At 38.4% G+C, this 16,215-nt stretch overlaps 1 protein-coding gene across 4 annotated transcripts in view; it reads right to left on the bottom strand.

Annotated features, from left to right (window-relative positions):
- GAK (cyclin G associated kinase) overlaps positions 1–16,215 on the bottom strand; it is a 67,080-nt gene that overhangs the window by 35,766 nt on the left and 15,099 nt on the right. For all 4 annotated transcript variants that reach the window (XM_053969151.1, XM_053969152.1, XM_053969154.1 and 1 more), the window contains 6 exons: positions 10,869–11,004; positions 10,144–10,256; positions 9,462–9,573; positions 7,125–7,248; positions 524–573; positions 289–437 (listed from right to left, as the gene is read on the bottom strand). In XM_053969151.1, the coding sequence (XP_053825126.1) occupies positions 289–437; positions 524–573; positions 7,125–7,248; positions 9,462–9,573; positions 10,144–10,256; positions 10,869–11,004 (684 nt within the window). The remainder of the gene's footprint in view (positions 1–288; positions 438–523; positions 574–7,124; positions 7,249–9,461; positions 9,574–10,143; positions 10,257–10,868; positions 11,005–16,215) is intronic.

The following is a 16,215-nucleotide window of genomic DNA, read 5'->3' as shown; positions in this document are numbered from 1 at the left end:
ACATAAGGTACATGAGCATGTTTGCAAAGATATTACTATCCTAGAAAAAACAGACTTTAGTCTGTTTAAGATTAGTAAGACTTTTTAAGATTAAAGATTAGTCTGCTACTACTTAAGTTTGGTTTTAAAGCAAAGACAAGGAAAATACAGGTAACTCTTTGACCTTGTGCTCTTTTGTCATCTTTTTGATTAACCTACTTTAACCTATTTTACAATAAAAAGCTGAAGGTATAATGAAAACATTATGTTTCAAGGCCTTTTAGAGAAATACACAAAAACTATACACACCCTGTTATGGAATCTTGAAGGTCTATATGTTCTTGGAGAGAGATTGTACACAGCATAATGACCAGGATGTTTAGAGTCCAGACACAACCGCACATCTTCTATGTTATTTTTGATGGCAGATTCTACACCCTCAGCTGGAAAGGACATCACTGAAGACAGAACAAACAGCAAGTGAATTTTTTCATGTATTAAGAGCAAGGAGAAATTACGCTTAACAAATATATAGATATCATACCAGCAATTCTGGAAGTGATGTATGATATATCCAAGTCTCCTTTTGCATAACTGAAAGAGAACACATTGGTTTTAATACTGGGACATATAAACATTCAAGCCATAAGTCTAAAAGCCAGATCTCTCAGGTGGCACCCACCATCATGAATAATGTTTCATTTCTTCCATATGAGGCTTGTTACATTCACAAAACAGAGCTTTCGGAACAGAGACCGTGTTTAAGCAGTTACTCATTTAAATTAGTTGCACCAAAACCATCTGTGGGGTTTTGTACAGATACCTTTAATCTTTAACTCACTCCTCTAGCCTCTGCTCTTACTGATAAAAATGCTCTGAAGGGTGTCAGTTTGAAAGCCTAATGATGATATGTTCATATCTTTAATGAAGAATATCTCAATGCTTAAAAGAAAGACTACTAGTTGAACAACAAAGTTTAAATTACATGGCATGTTACTATCACAGATGGCCATGCTGCCCAACATCTAAATTCCATATGGATAGTGTTAAGAACACTTCCCTGTCTAGCCATTCAGGAAAATCTCTGGCAGCACACTTGAACCACCACCAGACCTGTCACTGCCAGGACTGAAGCCCTTTTGCAGCTGCAGAGCCAACGGGTGTCCTGCTTGACTCCCTACACATCCTGTACTCACACAGTCAGACCAGGTTTCCTTACCAGTTGGACCCCAGGCTTCCCATGGCAGAGTCCCAGACCTGTGATTGCTTAAAGAAATTTAATCCTCCTGCAGCAACAGAGTAAGAGCTGGAACTGCTGCCTCCCAGGAGGGACTCCCAAGAAAGGAAACTGCAAGCTTTTATACTCTCACAGTTTATGGGTGCCAAAGTCTGGCGTCTTCCTGCTCAGTGCCCCAGTGTCCAGTCACCTGTCTGGTCACAGGTCCCTGTGCCCTTTGCTGTGCTAAACATTGGCAATTCCGGACCTCTTGCCTCAGGCTCCCAGTCAGAGCTCAACCTGCAGCTCCCACTGCAGCTGCACCTCAAGCTACTTATACTCAACACAGAGTGCACCTGAATCTCTTACCTTGTTTAAATAATTCTTACAAAAATTCACTTCCAGAACTCCCATAAGTGAGCAAGGCATTAGTCATTATTCATCTCTCTCTCATACAACTGTGCACAGTTTAAAAGTGCAGCTTTTTCAAAAAAATCTCCCAGTGATCCTTAGGTCAATTCCCTGCACCTTTACCTAATCATCCACATTATGTCAACAATTAATTAATTTAAGACCACTATTATTTTTTTGTTTCTATGGTATCTGCTATGTAGCAGAATGAAAAAGCAAGAGAAAAAAACTGAAAAGAGCCAGTGTAGGCCAACAGCCTTGAGTGTAACTACACTGGTCTGTACTCCTGGATTGGCAAAAGAACAAAACTCACCAACAGAATTTGATTTAGACTAATGGGTGATTTCGATTTACACTAAATTAAATATCTCAGTAGCCTACTAACTTCAGAATATCAAAATGTCATTAAAACACTATGATGCGTATTTCATTAAATCAGAGGCAAAACTCTATATCACAACTAACAAAACTATATCACAATAAAATTTCAAGACACTGCTTAGAAGAGCAGACCTAGGATGCTACACTCAAATTTTGAAACACCAAGAAAGAACACTAAGTTTTGATTTTTTCCTGCTTGCTAGTAATGATGGAGGTTAGCATGACTGATCAAAAATACACATTATATATATAACAGAAGAAAAGCATGCGAACACAGACATAGAGTGTTTTCAGTCTGTGGCCCAACATGGGAAACTCTGTGTGTTTTTAAGGGTCTAATTAAGCTCAAAAAAAAAAAAAAAGTATGATATGACACCAACATTTAATCTCTTCTCTGACGATACCAGACTTCTTCAAAACAGGGACTACTTCACTATGGGACAGGACTAGACTAGTCTAGTCTCTGTATGGACACAGGGGGTTATTTCCTTACAATATCTAATGGGGGCCTACAAGAAAGCTGAAGAGGGACTTTTTGCAAGGGCATGTAATGACAGGATATGAATAAATGGCTTTAAACTGAAAGAGAGCAGATGGATATTAGTCTGTTCTAGTTGAAGGTGTCCCTGCCCACTGCTCAGGGATTAGAATCAGATACTGCTTTCAATCAAAACTAATGTTTTATTCTATGAAATTAAGCAAGTAAGACATGAATACTGATTTTGCAGAATAAATATCAAAGCAAAAAAAAGAAGTTCTAACTACATGTTAAAAACTTCTCACTGTGTAAATGGTTGGCATTATCATTCTTGCCAGAGACTAGATGCACCTAAAGACCATAAGTAATATTAAACAAAAGACCATTCCAGCAAATTAAAAACAATGGAACTAAAATTAGCAACTGAACTCACAAAATAAACTAGATAACATACAGAACAAAATTCTACAACAGTACCATCTGTTTACTAACAACTGAAGATGATAAAGAACAAAGAATGACAGACTAACCAGCACAGCTACAATGTGAGCATATAAACCATTAATTTAAATACTCTCCTAACACTAGGCAATCTTCCTCTACACTTATAAGATTAGAAAAAAATATGTCTCCATCTTTTTTTTCAGTTTATTTTTTAAATTCCAGGAAGAAAAACAGCGCTAAAATTCACTTCAATCTGTTCCCACTTGATTTTGCTTCATGAAACTAAATTAATCATGCAACTACCTAGTGCAATGCAAAGATCCATGAAATAAAATGCTAAACAAGAAAAAAAATTACCTTAAAATCCAAGAAAGAAAGCATAAAAGTCACCTAATTGTTCCTAGATTACTACATTATAATCTTTTCAGCAAAAGAGATTGTTCTGACAAAGCAAAGGAAGACATGATCATAAGTTTTGCCTGCTGCTTTCAATACCAGTGAAAATCTGATCCTTAAAACACTTAGCTATGTTTTTTGGCAGGGCATTTGTAACCTGTATGGATGCAGGCCTCAATAAGCATAAAAACTGGTTCCCAAAAAAGGGCACAGAAGCTCCACAAGCGAGGAAAAAAAGAGTTCTCTGAGCTTAACAGAGAAATGCTGTGGCTGCACAGCTGCAGGCTGAGCTTTCAGGCACATATGGACACATCTGCTGGATCGAGGCTCCTGTCTGTGCAGATGGTGCCACTTCACAAAGCAATGCATAGCTTCTCCATCTCCACCCTGGTACTTGCTTTTAAGGCAGTTTGTAACAAGAGGGCTGAATCTCCGTTGCTCTTTGTTCTCTCATGTAACTATAAGCTGCTGCATCTGCCTGGCCTGAACCTGTAACAGAGGTTATGACACTTGCAACTGAGGTAGCCTGGGGGACAATGAAGGTGGGTCCTCATTTACTCTCCTATTCTGAGCAGACTGCAATGTCTGTTTCAGTTTTCAGATTTCATCATTTATTAGGAATAACAAGAGACCAAAATCAGAATTAAGCTAAAGGCAGCTACAGAAAAGAAAAAGTTAAGTTTTTTTATCACAACAACAAAATACTTAAATCTTACACTGTAGTTTGGATTTGGCAAGATAGAAGTCTGTCTGCAGACAAAGGAAGTAACCCTGTAATTCAAAAAAGCAATGACAAGTAGGAAGGAGAGAGCCAACCTTATGAAGTTATAGACTCCAAAAGTGCTTAAGTGGAGTGAGGAAAATGCATGACAAAGAAGAGACATTTTAATTTTTCCAGAATGTCTGCTTCTTATGTTGGTTGAAGAGTTTTGGAAAGGCAGTCAAAGATGCAACAGCAGAATAGGTATTCTCACATTACCAATTGTATCAGCTATACCCACAGCACAAGTTTGTGAAGGCAGAAAATGAATATGACAGAAACAGACATGCCCTACAGCAGATGCAAACAAAGAAATAACAGTTCAGCTTGATTAAAACACAGTTTAAGAATGCACGAGCCCAGTGGTGGAACTCTCAGCAGAACAGTGAATGTTAAATGCTAGCAATGTTAAAATATTAAAGGACATAAGCCTACCTTAGGCCCTACAGAACAGTAACTATTAGTCATGTTAATTCATGTTTTGCCACTTCACTGTTAAATACAGTAAGGATTCAAAATATAAGGCAATACAAAGAAGAAAAACTACACAACTCAGGGCTGCTAAATAATATTGGTAAATTACAAGTGAAGAGAGTTTGTCTTTCAGTCACTGGAAAAAGAAGTATTAAAGTAACTGATTCTCACTAGCAGAATTAAATGCTTGGAGCATTTCCTCTTTTTTTCCCACTCCTCAGTCCAATGACTAAATCCACTCAGATGACACATGAAAAGAAAAACCCAGCTGTATAGAGACAGAGGGTGCTCCACAAAACCAAGATTTGCTTATGATAGTGCAGAACTTAAACACAAATTTGATAGCTTCACTTATTGTGCCAAAGGTGATGGTCAAGAGTCACCTAAACAAAACCTTTATTCATCCAACTGAGTCCATCTTTATTCATCCATCTGAGAGGGACTGATCTCCTCATGATCAGTCTTGGGACATAGCATACACTGTCTGACAAGACTGTCAATCCACCACAGTCCATACAAATGTGTATTCCTCAGTAGCTTGAAAAGGTCTCTGGCTAATTGATCTTATTTGGATATGACAACATAGCTTCACATTAAAAGCTACAAACTAGTATGAGGTCAAACAATTACATTTTCAAGATACTCAATTCTAGTAAACGTCCATATGTGACTTACTGTAATTCAAACAAATGAGGTAAAAGTAGTAAGCTTTCCTTCGACTAATATTTAGCAAGCCATGCACTAAGCTGTTGTGTTCAGCCACAGAACACTAACTAGCAACTGAGAAGAGGCATACTAAGTCTCAGCAATAAGACAGATGCAAGACTTATTTGGGCAGTCACCATAATCTAAACAGACAGTTGTAGAGAAGAGCATGAGAACTGAACAGAATCTTTTCAGACAGCAAGTACTCACTGTCCAATACTTCAGAAGTTGCTAGATGAGCTCTGCAGATGTGGTTGGATATACAGTTACTGTTTTATTCCTTGCCCACTACATTTACTACGGAAGCAAAGGAAACCACACAAAGCAAAAAGCTACACACATCTGTAAGGTAAGAGAAATAAAAATAAGGTGTAGGAACAACACAAGCCATTCCATATTAAAAAGTCCATTTTAGACAGTCCTAACCCAATGCTAGAAAAGAGAAAAACTGCACAAGATGAAATTCAAAAAAGTGATTAAACTTCCAGTAGCCTTTAGCGAAGAAACCACTTGCAAGAGCAGGAAGAGAAAACGGCTTCAAACATAACTAAGTGATGAAGGTGCACCCAGAAAGTCATGTGGAGTCAAGAGAATAAGAAAAAGAAGTGTAGGAGTATTTCAGATGCATGTAGTGTACAATAAAAACATAGTAAGATCTAGTAGACAGCCATGGGAAAGTAGGGCTTATAACTTCGTCAAAAATGCTTTTCATCATGCAATTGTTTGCTCCCCTTGTACACCTCCCTGCCCTGTGTCCATGTGATTTTCCCAGGGAGAAAAGTTAAATGCCACTGCCCCGGTTACTTCTATAGAAAGCTTAATGACAAACCAAAGCAGTGCAGCTTTTGCAACTTTTAAAAAATAGAAGACCTGGCCTTTCTAAGCCATATTTAGAAGTTTTAACAGACTAAGTGTAAGAGCCAACAGCTAAAAACACACTTGAAGTGGATACAGAGTTGCAGTATCTACAAATCTAACTTACCTGATTATTATAAATACTTTAAAAGCAGTACTATGCACAAGTAACACCCGAATTCTGAAAAAACCTACATATGAAGAAATATATTTCACAAGCTGTAACACAATATCCCAACTAAAGGAAGACAAAGCCTACAGTGAGAAATAGAGTTCAGTATTTTTGGGAGTCTCTAATTCAGACCAAGTATTCAGTAGTAACTTACCTGCTCTCATTAGAACTAAGAAAACCCTTTAGCACTGCATAGAATTTTATTATGAGCTAAAAATGTATAAATTGTACAGACTGATTAATATTGATCATAAAGAAGTATTAGAAATATTTAAATGGGACTGATAACCTGATTAGAAAAAAAAGTAATCACACAATACGAATCTGAAAACATACACCTCTAAACTTGAGAGTTATACATGTAATACAGGGCACAGGAGACAAAAGTGTGCCTCTCATACTGTCTAGAAGGCATAGGATTCCACCTGGAAACTAAACTGAAGAGCTTATTTCCCTGCAGGTGTTTTTCCCTCCTCACATCTGTTCCCTTGATTTGTACATTTCACCACTCCATCTTTTTAATTCCTCTTTTATTCATGAAGGCCCTAAATAATAATTCAATTCTCCATGCTGCTCAACCCCCACCTCCTCACGTCTCAAAAGTTTTCAGTATTTAAAGTACAGCAGGGCAAGTAGTACTTACAGACAGGCTCTTACTGCAACATTTTCAATTCTAGTACATGACTGTTGAAGTAACTTTCGTATAAGTATCATACATAAAGTCTCAGGGTGTAGCTATCAGCTATTACAGCTCAAACTTGGACAAATATGCTGAATTTACCATTTCTGGAGTAAACTCCTTCATTTAGAACTCTTATCAGCACAATTTTTTTTTTGTATTTTTTTTACTCACTTGGCCACAGACTGGATAACTTTAGAAGATGTATCCTTAATATTAGTGAAAAATCGCTCTGTTCCACCCCTCAGAATATCAAAGAACCCTCCATAAGTCTGGTCACATTCCGCAACGGTCAGGCCTAGAGTAGTTGAATAAAAATAATTGTACTTTATTATGGAGCCCATTCCAGGATATGACTTAAAGTATGTTGCCTTTAAAGTTGGAATAAAGTGAATGCACATACAGGCTATACCTTGCTGTATGGCTCACAGTTCCAAAGTTCGCCTTAACTATGACCTATGCAAAAAAATAGTACTTCCAGCAGTAAGGAAGTACCAGTAATATACCTAACACATTGTTTATTTTGCTGTCTGTATTTATGAGAAAACAAGATAGAAAATTCTGGGAGTAAGGCATATGTTTCATAGTATCAATGCAACCATTGCCTTTCTTTAGTTTTGCACTTTCTGAAGTGCAGCTTATCATAAGCAGATCTACTTAATCACCTCCAGTAGACACATTTTAATGTAGGGCTTCAGAAGCAGCTGGCATAATTAAGCTTAAGTTTTAAGCACAACATCCCAGATGACACAACATCACAGCACAATACACCTATTGATATGATTACAACAAGTGATATGGTATACAACAAATAGTAGGCATTCTTGCACGAAACAGATGACTAGACAGACTTTTGATTATAATTGCATTAGGATGCTGGATTCTTCCACAGAAATTGATATACACACATTATTAGTGCAATAAATGTTATCCAATTTTAACATTTCCTCATGAAAATTAATATCCCTTGCCTCATTGACAGTTCATCATAATTAATATCAAGCAAGAAATATCAAGCTGGAAGGAAAACTGCATACAATATCAAATAGTCCCTTGATATCTTCTACATTAATTGAAGGGCTCCATATTCAGATATAATAGTTAATCCAGGTGCAGAAAGAATAGTAAAAAACTAGATGTAAATAAGCCTATGAAGCTTATTTTCTTTACTATATTGAGTATTTTCAACTGATTGTACTTTGGATTATCTATTTCTACAGACTAAGTATGTCAGCTTTTAATTGTGTCATTTTGGAGACATGTTTTGGTTGATTCCATTTAGTTCTGCTAATCCAACAACTGCTTTTCTCAAATGGAACTCCAACTCCTCCTCCTCACCACTGACATCCTACAGTGCAATCCTCTCCTGAAGTCCAGCCTGGACAATGCTCCCATAATTAGCTGGATTCAAGACAGTACCAGCTACAGCTGTTACTGGAAGTGCTGACTGGATAGCCACTAGACCAAACTTAGACTGCTGCCTTTTTCCTTTGAGGCTGTCAGACACAGATCTTTTGGAAGTGACTACTGTCACTGTCAGATGCACTTCAAAGTATCATGGGTGGGGTCCAAAGTCTTTTTGGGCAGGAGAGAAAATGAGAGGTGGACCTAGGTGCTTATGGAAGTATTTCTTCCTCATACAGACTTTTTGCACTCTAAAATAAACATACATGAGGTCAACAACTTCCAGGCATTACTGAACTACTATGGTCCATAACCAGAACCCCTACAATTTCTTCTGCATTTATTAAGCTCTCTGTATTTAGCCAGACATTAAGCCCATTTTAACATGAAGTGATAACAACACAACACAAATAGCTGCTATCTTATTATGTTGTAACACATTTGACATTAAATAGTTCCTCTTGAAAAGCATAGGCAACTGTCGCTTTTTTTACCTCAGAAATTCAGTGTCAAACACAAACTCAGGCTATGTCCTGATTTCAGTACCTTCTGCCACAAGGTAACATTTCAATTAAAATACAGAACCCGAGGATTTTTAACAGGTTAAATTCAAACTCCTATTAAATGTTGCTCTTTAGACAATGCACTTTCGAATATCATTGCCTCATTGAATCAAAAAATTTCAGGGTTTAAAATAAGCTATTTTCACCTGTTTGCCATAACCTGAAGACTCTTCCTCTACAGCTCTTATTTTTTAGACCATTATTGCTTCTTATAACCACACTTTGACCAAGTTTTAGTTCACTTACGTCAACACTCCTGCCTCTACTGGTCAATAGTGCACTTTAAATTATTTTCCATAGGAAACATAATTTTTATCTTGCACAGCAATCAACTTGAGAAATTCAAATTTGCATATCAACATAAAATCAAACCTTGCAAAAAAAAAAAAAAAAAAAAAAAAAAAAACAAGGCTAGAAGCAATGATATAAATACCAATTAGCTAGTACTAATGCAAAATATCTAGAATCCCCAAATGACTTTTTTCCCCCCATGGAAGATACGCAATTGTCTTTACACTAAAATTACATCTGTTTTGGAACATACCTGCATTGTACAAATTGTTGAGCTGCCCTGCAGGCTTGGAACTCTGTGAAACAGACGTCACAGATGTCCGAGGCTGAGCATTGTTTCCATAGCCTCCATTTTGCTCCAGGAGCTGAGAAGAATAATACTCCAGATGAGAATTTTCTTGCTAATTTAGCCATCTTGCTAAATTAGCAAATTTAGCCATCTTGCAAATTACTGCTCCTTGGTAAGAACAAGCAAACTAAACCACAGGACAAAGCCAGAAAGTTAAGATACACTAATTGACTTACCTGCAGTATAGTGCATATTAAGCATTGAATAGGAGATGCCTAAGTGGGTTTCAAGTTAGTGTAAGCAGAGCCTTCATATACAAAACTTTTCTGAGCAAGTTAATTATGATACAACACAGCATGTCCAACAGAGTGCTAGCATACTAAACCAAGAGGATTGAAAAAGGTTTTCAAAAAGCAGTAAGAAATACTAAATTTCTTTTAAGGTCTCTGTGCTTTAACAGGCACATTTTCAAAGATCCTATGAGAGATACTGATCAATTCAACTGAATTTTGAAATAAATCAGTGCAAAATTTTCAAAATACGAAGGAACAGGGGACCTGCTCTGGAATCTTTTACTAAATGCACATACACTGCAGAGGACAGAAAGGAGGCCTAATCAATTATACTCCTTATGAGACGTTTTTACCTCTGTGATGGGGGATTTAGGATTGACATTCCTAGCTGCTGCAATCTCCTGCAGTTGGTTCACAAGTTCAGTGATTGACAATCTCTCCTCTGGGTTCACTTTCAAAGTGGAGCCTAAAAAAAAGGAGATCCAGACAATGTAACAAACCCTTCAAAGCTTTTCTCTCAACTGATAATAATTTCTTCAAAACATTCCAGGGCAATAAGTAAACACCTGACCAGAGTGGAGAAACTACTAAATCAATATCCAAATTAAGTGTCATAAGAGTATCCATAGGAAAAAACCAACACTACATAGGATCAATAATATTTCAAAGAATACACCTTGGGATCAGTTAATAAAGAACATCAGAGGTAACTTTGTGTCTAATACTATTGCAGTCACATATATTTCTGGAACAGTAATTAACATTTCCAGTAATCTATCTGAAACCTAAAGCAAACAATTTTTTAATTAAGTTCAAAGAAGCCAAATCAAAACACCAGTTGTTCCAATGGACTAATTCAGATACTATGCAAAATACTTAAAAGAAACTAAAAAAGCAACTTCCACATAAAATTTCGTAATTTTTCTATAATGTATTAAGATTATTAATAAAATAAGAAGTTGCTGCAGTTTACCTTTTTCACCTTCACATGTCAATAACATTTAACTATCAGTAAAACAACTGTTAATAAAAATATGTATTCACAAAGACACCAAATAAAATAACACTGTAAACTTACGAATGAGATCATGAAACACAGAGTAGCGGGTGTCATTTTGTGGGATGACATATTTCCCATTGACTATGCGAAGTTTAGCTCCATCTTCAAATGGGTGTTGCCTAAAGCACAGCAAGTACAGGATACAGCCCAGAGCCTACAAAGGTAAACAGAAATACTGCATAGGATTATGGGGACCTTTAGGCTGGAAAAGACCTTTATGATCCTCAGTTCAAATTTTAACTCAGCACTGCCAAATCCACCACTAAACCGTGTCCCTCAGTACTATATCTACACATCTTTTAAATGCCTCCATGGATGGTAATTCAACCACTGCCCTGAACAGTCTCTTCTAGTGCCCAATAACCCTTAAGAGTGAAGAAATCTTTTCTAACATCCAACCTAAACATCCCCTTGTGCAACTTAAGGCCATTTCCTCTTGTCCTATCACTTGTCATTTGGGAAAACTATTCCTGTGCTGTTTTTTTTTTTTAAATCATTTAGAAGTCATTACAAGAAATTAATTTTATGAATTTCAAAGCATACAAAATGAGTAGTCTTGCCATACTGAACATGTTCAAGAGCAGGATTATTCTTCCCAAAAAAGTTCATAAGTTTTGTTTTATATCTCCATCCTGTGCTGCAAGGAGACACATTTTATTTGTCAAGACAGAATGTGGTCTAACTCAGATACATTGTTGTGCAATACAAAAGCTAGTTGATGATGTAAGCATTAAGCAAATTGCTTAAATAACTCTAGGGAGACACACAACACACTCTCTAAAAAGCGTCTTCTGACAAAGATTTGAGGAAAATAAGCCCCAAATTACACTCCCTTTATTCCCTACAGTCAGATGGCTATACCACTCTTGGAACAAATAAAATTTAAGACCATTTTCAGACAAGTTCGTTCAAGCCTCAAAAATCACAAAATCCGGACTACTACATCCTGGGAACTTCCAAGTTCCTTTCTGTGTCCAATTTGAGATTTTTGTAAGCTGAGAAGGCAACAACTAACAAAGACAAAAGTTAATTCTGAATTCTAATCTCTGAATAATCCAGGTGTTAAGGATTAGCTAGGATAACTGAATCTGTTACTGAAGTAAATGTAAATTGATACATATTTTTTCAAATAAATTAAGATATGAAATATGCTGACAGAGTTATAATATCATAACAGAAGCATGTTCCATTTCACCTATAAAAGTTTGATAATAAAGCACGTAACTGTTGGCACAATGAGTTGGAAAATTCCTCCTCTAAGTTTCTTCTGAACCCCAGTATGTATAGTTACATAAGTATTTGGGCTTTTATAGCCCTCACAAATGAAGCAATCCATTGAAGATGTTACCTAAGAAAACTGCCCACTGCCTCCAGCCCTCTGTGTTCACCATCTGCAACTGGCCTTGACTGTCAATTTATCCCAAGAACAGCTTCTAAGGTCTGAAAGTTATTGAAGTCTCTAAGGTGTAGGGATTTAGTTACTCCAAAATACTTTGCAAGTCTCTCAGTCCAGTACCAGAAATAAAGTACATATGTTAATTCTTGCAAATTTTTGTCAGGCTGTAGGAAAAAAACTCTCTCTAACCTGTATGTGGAAGCATCATACAGTCCACAATAACTAATCCAGCAGGGGAATACAGAAAATACCATCTACTCTTCCACTAAATGCTTGCTCATAAAGCAGATCACCATTTAGTTTTAGAGGAATGAAACTACTCCCTGTGCAGTCCAAGACACTCTGTGCATCAGGAGAGAGCACCCACAGCCACACAGGAGAGAAAAGCACCAAGGCAACCAGCTGAACACCCAGGAAATGGAGCGGCCACTCACATTTGATTTTTGCTTCAATTGCTGGAGAATGTTTTTAATTTCTTCTGTTTTACCTGTAACTTAAGATTGTAACTGTGATGAATTCTGGCTGTTCTAAACACCAACTGTCATTCAATTTGGTTAGAAGGCAATTTCAGTTCCAGCAAGGCAACTCCTCAAAGCCAACACTATCCACAATACCTCATCACTGCTACACTTAATAGGAGAGTCCATTCCCAAGATGTTGTCCCAAAGCTGCACAGTCCTTCTACAAAAGTTACCCAGATCCATCTGAGCATTCACATGCCAGAAGGTAAAAAAGCAGAACCACAAAGTAGGAGTAACTTTTTTACCTGCTATTGGGCCTTTACCAGCAACTAATTTAAATCCTCCTTAAGGTGACAGTGGGGTTTTTGGAGAGTTCTGATAGTGTTTGGGGATTGAGGGGATAAGGAAGGGGTGGGATTGTTTGGAACAAATAAAATTATTGTTATTTTTTCCCTGACTAGCTTCAGGCAACAAGCTACATACTGTTCTACAGTACAGCTGCAGGATGGCAGAGATATTAGACCAAAGTAAAATTAAGTCAAATTAAACTACATTAAACATGAAGAGATTGCTCAGCTCACATTGAATTAAAATGTGCAGGATGTCTTGCACAGACCATTAAAATTTTTTCATTAGATATTGGTAAGGAGAACCCAGGTCCTTAAACATTTCCAAAGTTAACTCCTTTGCTTTTTCAGGAATCCTTGAGAGTGAGAGGGTATGAAAGGCCTTCCAAGCATGGAGAAAAACCACTTGATAAGGAACAGTCTGTCACTTAGTTGAATTTGAGTTCAGGAATTCACATTAATTTTGAAAGCAAGTAACTAAAACATTTGGATTTAGTGCTTGTTTTCTGATCTTTAGACTTAGGTAGGAAATGTACAGAAAGCAGTCAGCCAAATCTAAAAAACTCTGGACTTTTAATGACACCTAATCACATTCCCATTGTGGAGTCAATGTGGTTGATAACTAACCTTTCATCTGTGCTGCTGTTCTAAGACAGGCATTACTTCCTTTGTTTTTAAGCTCACACAGTGACAAACACACAGACACAGAAGTGTTAATGACTCTACCTTTTTCTTTGAAAGAATGTTTTTTTTTTTATCCTAACCACAAACTACAAATCATTTATGATTCCAGAGACAGGACCATATTCTACTGCCAAATACTTTTATATTTTAACTGAATGCAAAGCATAAAGGAAAAAATACGGAACAATATGTTCCAACTCAGGTATGGTAAATGAAATACATCTTCCCAAAATACAGAAGAAGACCACCATGTTAACACTAACATATACAGAGTCATTTTAAACAAAAAACAACCTGCAATTGCCCTTTTGAGTGAGGCTTTTATTAAACACATTTCTAATTTTGTTTTTGACTGGACATTAACAAGGCAAACCTGGATGGGCAACGAGATTTTGAAGGAACTTAGGAATAAAAAGAGGATGCATCGTCTCTGGAAGGAGGGTCAGGTATCCCAGGAAGTATTTTAGGGGGTTGCTAGGGCATGTAGGAAAAAAGTTAGGGAGGCCAAAGCTCAGTTTGAACTTAATTTGGCAACTTTTGTAAAGGACAATAAAAAATGTTTTTACAAATACATTAATGACAAAAGGAAGGTTAAGACCAACTTTTGTTCTCTACTGGATGTGGGAGGGAACTCAGCAACTGCAGGTGAGGAGAAGGCAGAGGTGCTTAATGCCTTCTTTGCCTCAGTCTTTAGTGGGAAGCTTGTCCTCAGGACAACTGTCCTCCTGGGTTGGCAGATGTTGTCAGGGCACAGAATGGTCGCCTCGTTATCCAGGAGGAGGCCATCAGAGAACTGCTGAGTTGCTGGATGTTCATAGATCTATGGGCCCAGATGGGATCCATCCCAGGGTGATGAGGGAGCTGGCAGATGAGCTTGCAAAGCCGCTCTCCATCATTTACCAGCAGTCCTGGCTCACTGGGGAGGTTCCAGATGACTGGAAGCTGGCCAATGTGACACCCATTCAGAAAAAGGGTGGGAAGGAGGATCCTGGTAATCATAGACCAGTCAGCCTAATCTCAGTATCCAGCAAGGTAATGAAACAGTTTATACTGTGTGTCATCATGCAGCACTTACAGGATGGCCAGGGTATCAGACCCAGCCAGCATGGGTTTAGGAGGGGTAGGTCGTGACTGACCAATCTGATCTCCTTTTATGATCAAGTGACTCACCTGGTGGATGCAGGAAAGGCTGTGGATGTTGTGTACCTGGACTTCAGCAAGGCCTTTGACACTGTCTCCCACAGCACACTCCTGGAAAAACTGGGAGCCATGGCTTCGACATGAGCACTCTTTGCTGGGTTGGGAACTCATGGGATGGCCGGGCCCAGAGAGTGGTAGTGAACGCTGCTGCATCCAGCTGGGGCCAGTCACCAGTGGTGTCCCTCAGGGGTCTGTACTGGGGCCAGTCCTGTTCAATATTTTTACTGACTACATGGATGAGGGTGTTGAGTCTTTCATTAGCAGATTTGTAGATGACACTAAGCTGGAAGCATGTGTCAATCTGTTGTGGAGGGTAGGAGGGCTCTGCAGAGAGACCTGGAATGGTTGAATGGATGAGCAGAGTCCAGTAAGATGAAGTTTAATAAATCCAAGTGCTGAGTCCTGCATTTTGGCCACAATAACCCCCTGCTATGCTATAGGCTGGGGATAGTGTGGCTGGACAGTGCTCAGGCAGAAAGGGACCTGGGGGTAATGGCTGACAGCCAGCTGAACATGAGCCAGCAGTGTGCCCTGGTGACCAAGAATGCCCAGTGGCATCCTGGCCTGTATCAGGAATAGTGTGGCCAGCAGGACCAGGGAGGTTATTCTTCCCCTATACCTGGGACTGGTGAGGCCACACCTTGAGTGCTGTGTCCAGTTCTGGGCCCCTCAGTTTGGGAAGGACATTGAGACACCTGAGCATGTCCAGAGGAGGGCAACGAGGCTGGTGAGGGGCTTGAAACACAAAGCCTGTGAGAAATGGCTGAGGGAGCTGGGGTTATTTAGTCTGGAGAAAAGGAGACTCAGAGATGACCTTATCACTCTCTACAACTTCCTTAAAGGTGGCTGTAGTCAGGTGGGGGTCAGTCTCTTTCTCCAGGCAGCAACTGACAGAATCAGAGGACATAGTCTCAAGCTGCACCAAGGGAAATATAAGTTGGATATCAGGAAACAGTTTTTATGGAAAGACTGATAAAGTGCTGAAATTGTCTGCCTGGGGAGGTGGTGGAGTCACCATCCCTGGATGTCTTTAAAAAAAGACTGGATGTAGCACTCGGTGATATGGTTTAGTTGAGGTGTTAGGGCATGGGCTGGTCTCAATGATCTTGAAGGTCTCTTCCTAACTAGTGATTCTGCGATTCTGTAATCCTGGCTCAGGCTGACTGTATTTAACGTACATGAAGAGACCAAATGGTCAGAAAAATGTATTTTACTTGGTGTTTCTTCACATGCTACAAGGATGTCACCAACAGCTGTAGAAACTGAACAAGAGTTTC

Source organism: Vidua chalybeata, chromosome Z, assembly GCF_026979565.1.
Source record: "Vidua chalybeata isolate OUT-0048 chromosome Z, bVidCha1 merged haplotype, whole genome shotgun sequence".
Lineage (NCBI taxonomy): Eukaryota > Metazoa > Chordata > Aves > Passeriformes > Viduidae > Vidua > Vidua chalybeata.
This window is presented reverse-complemented; position numbering and strand designations above follow the sequence as displayed.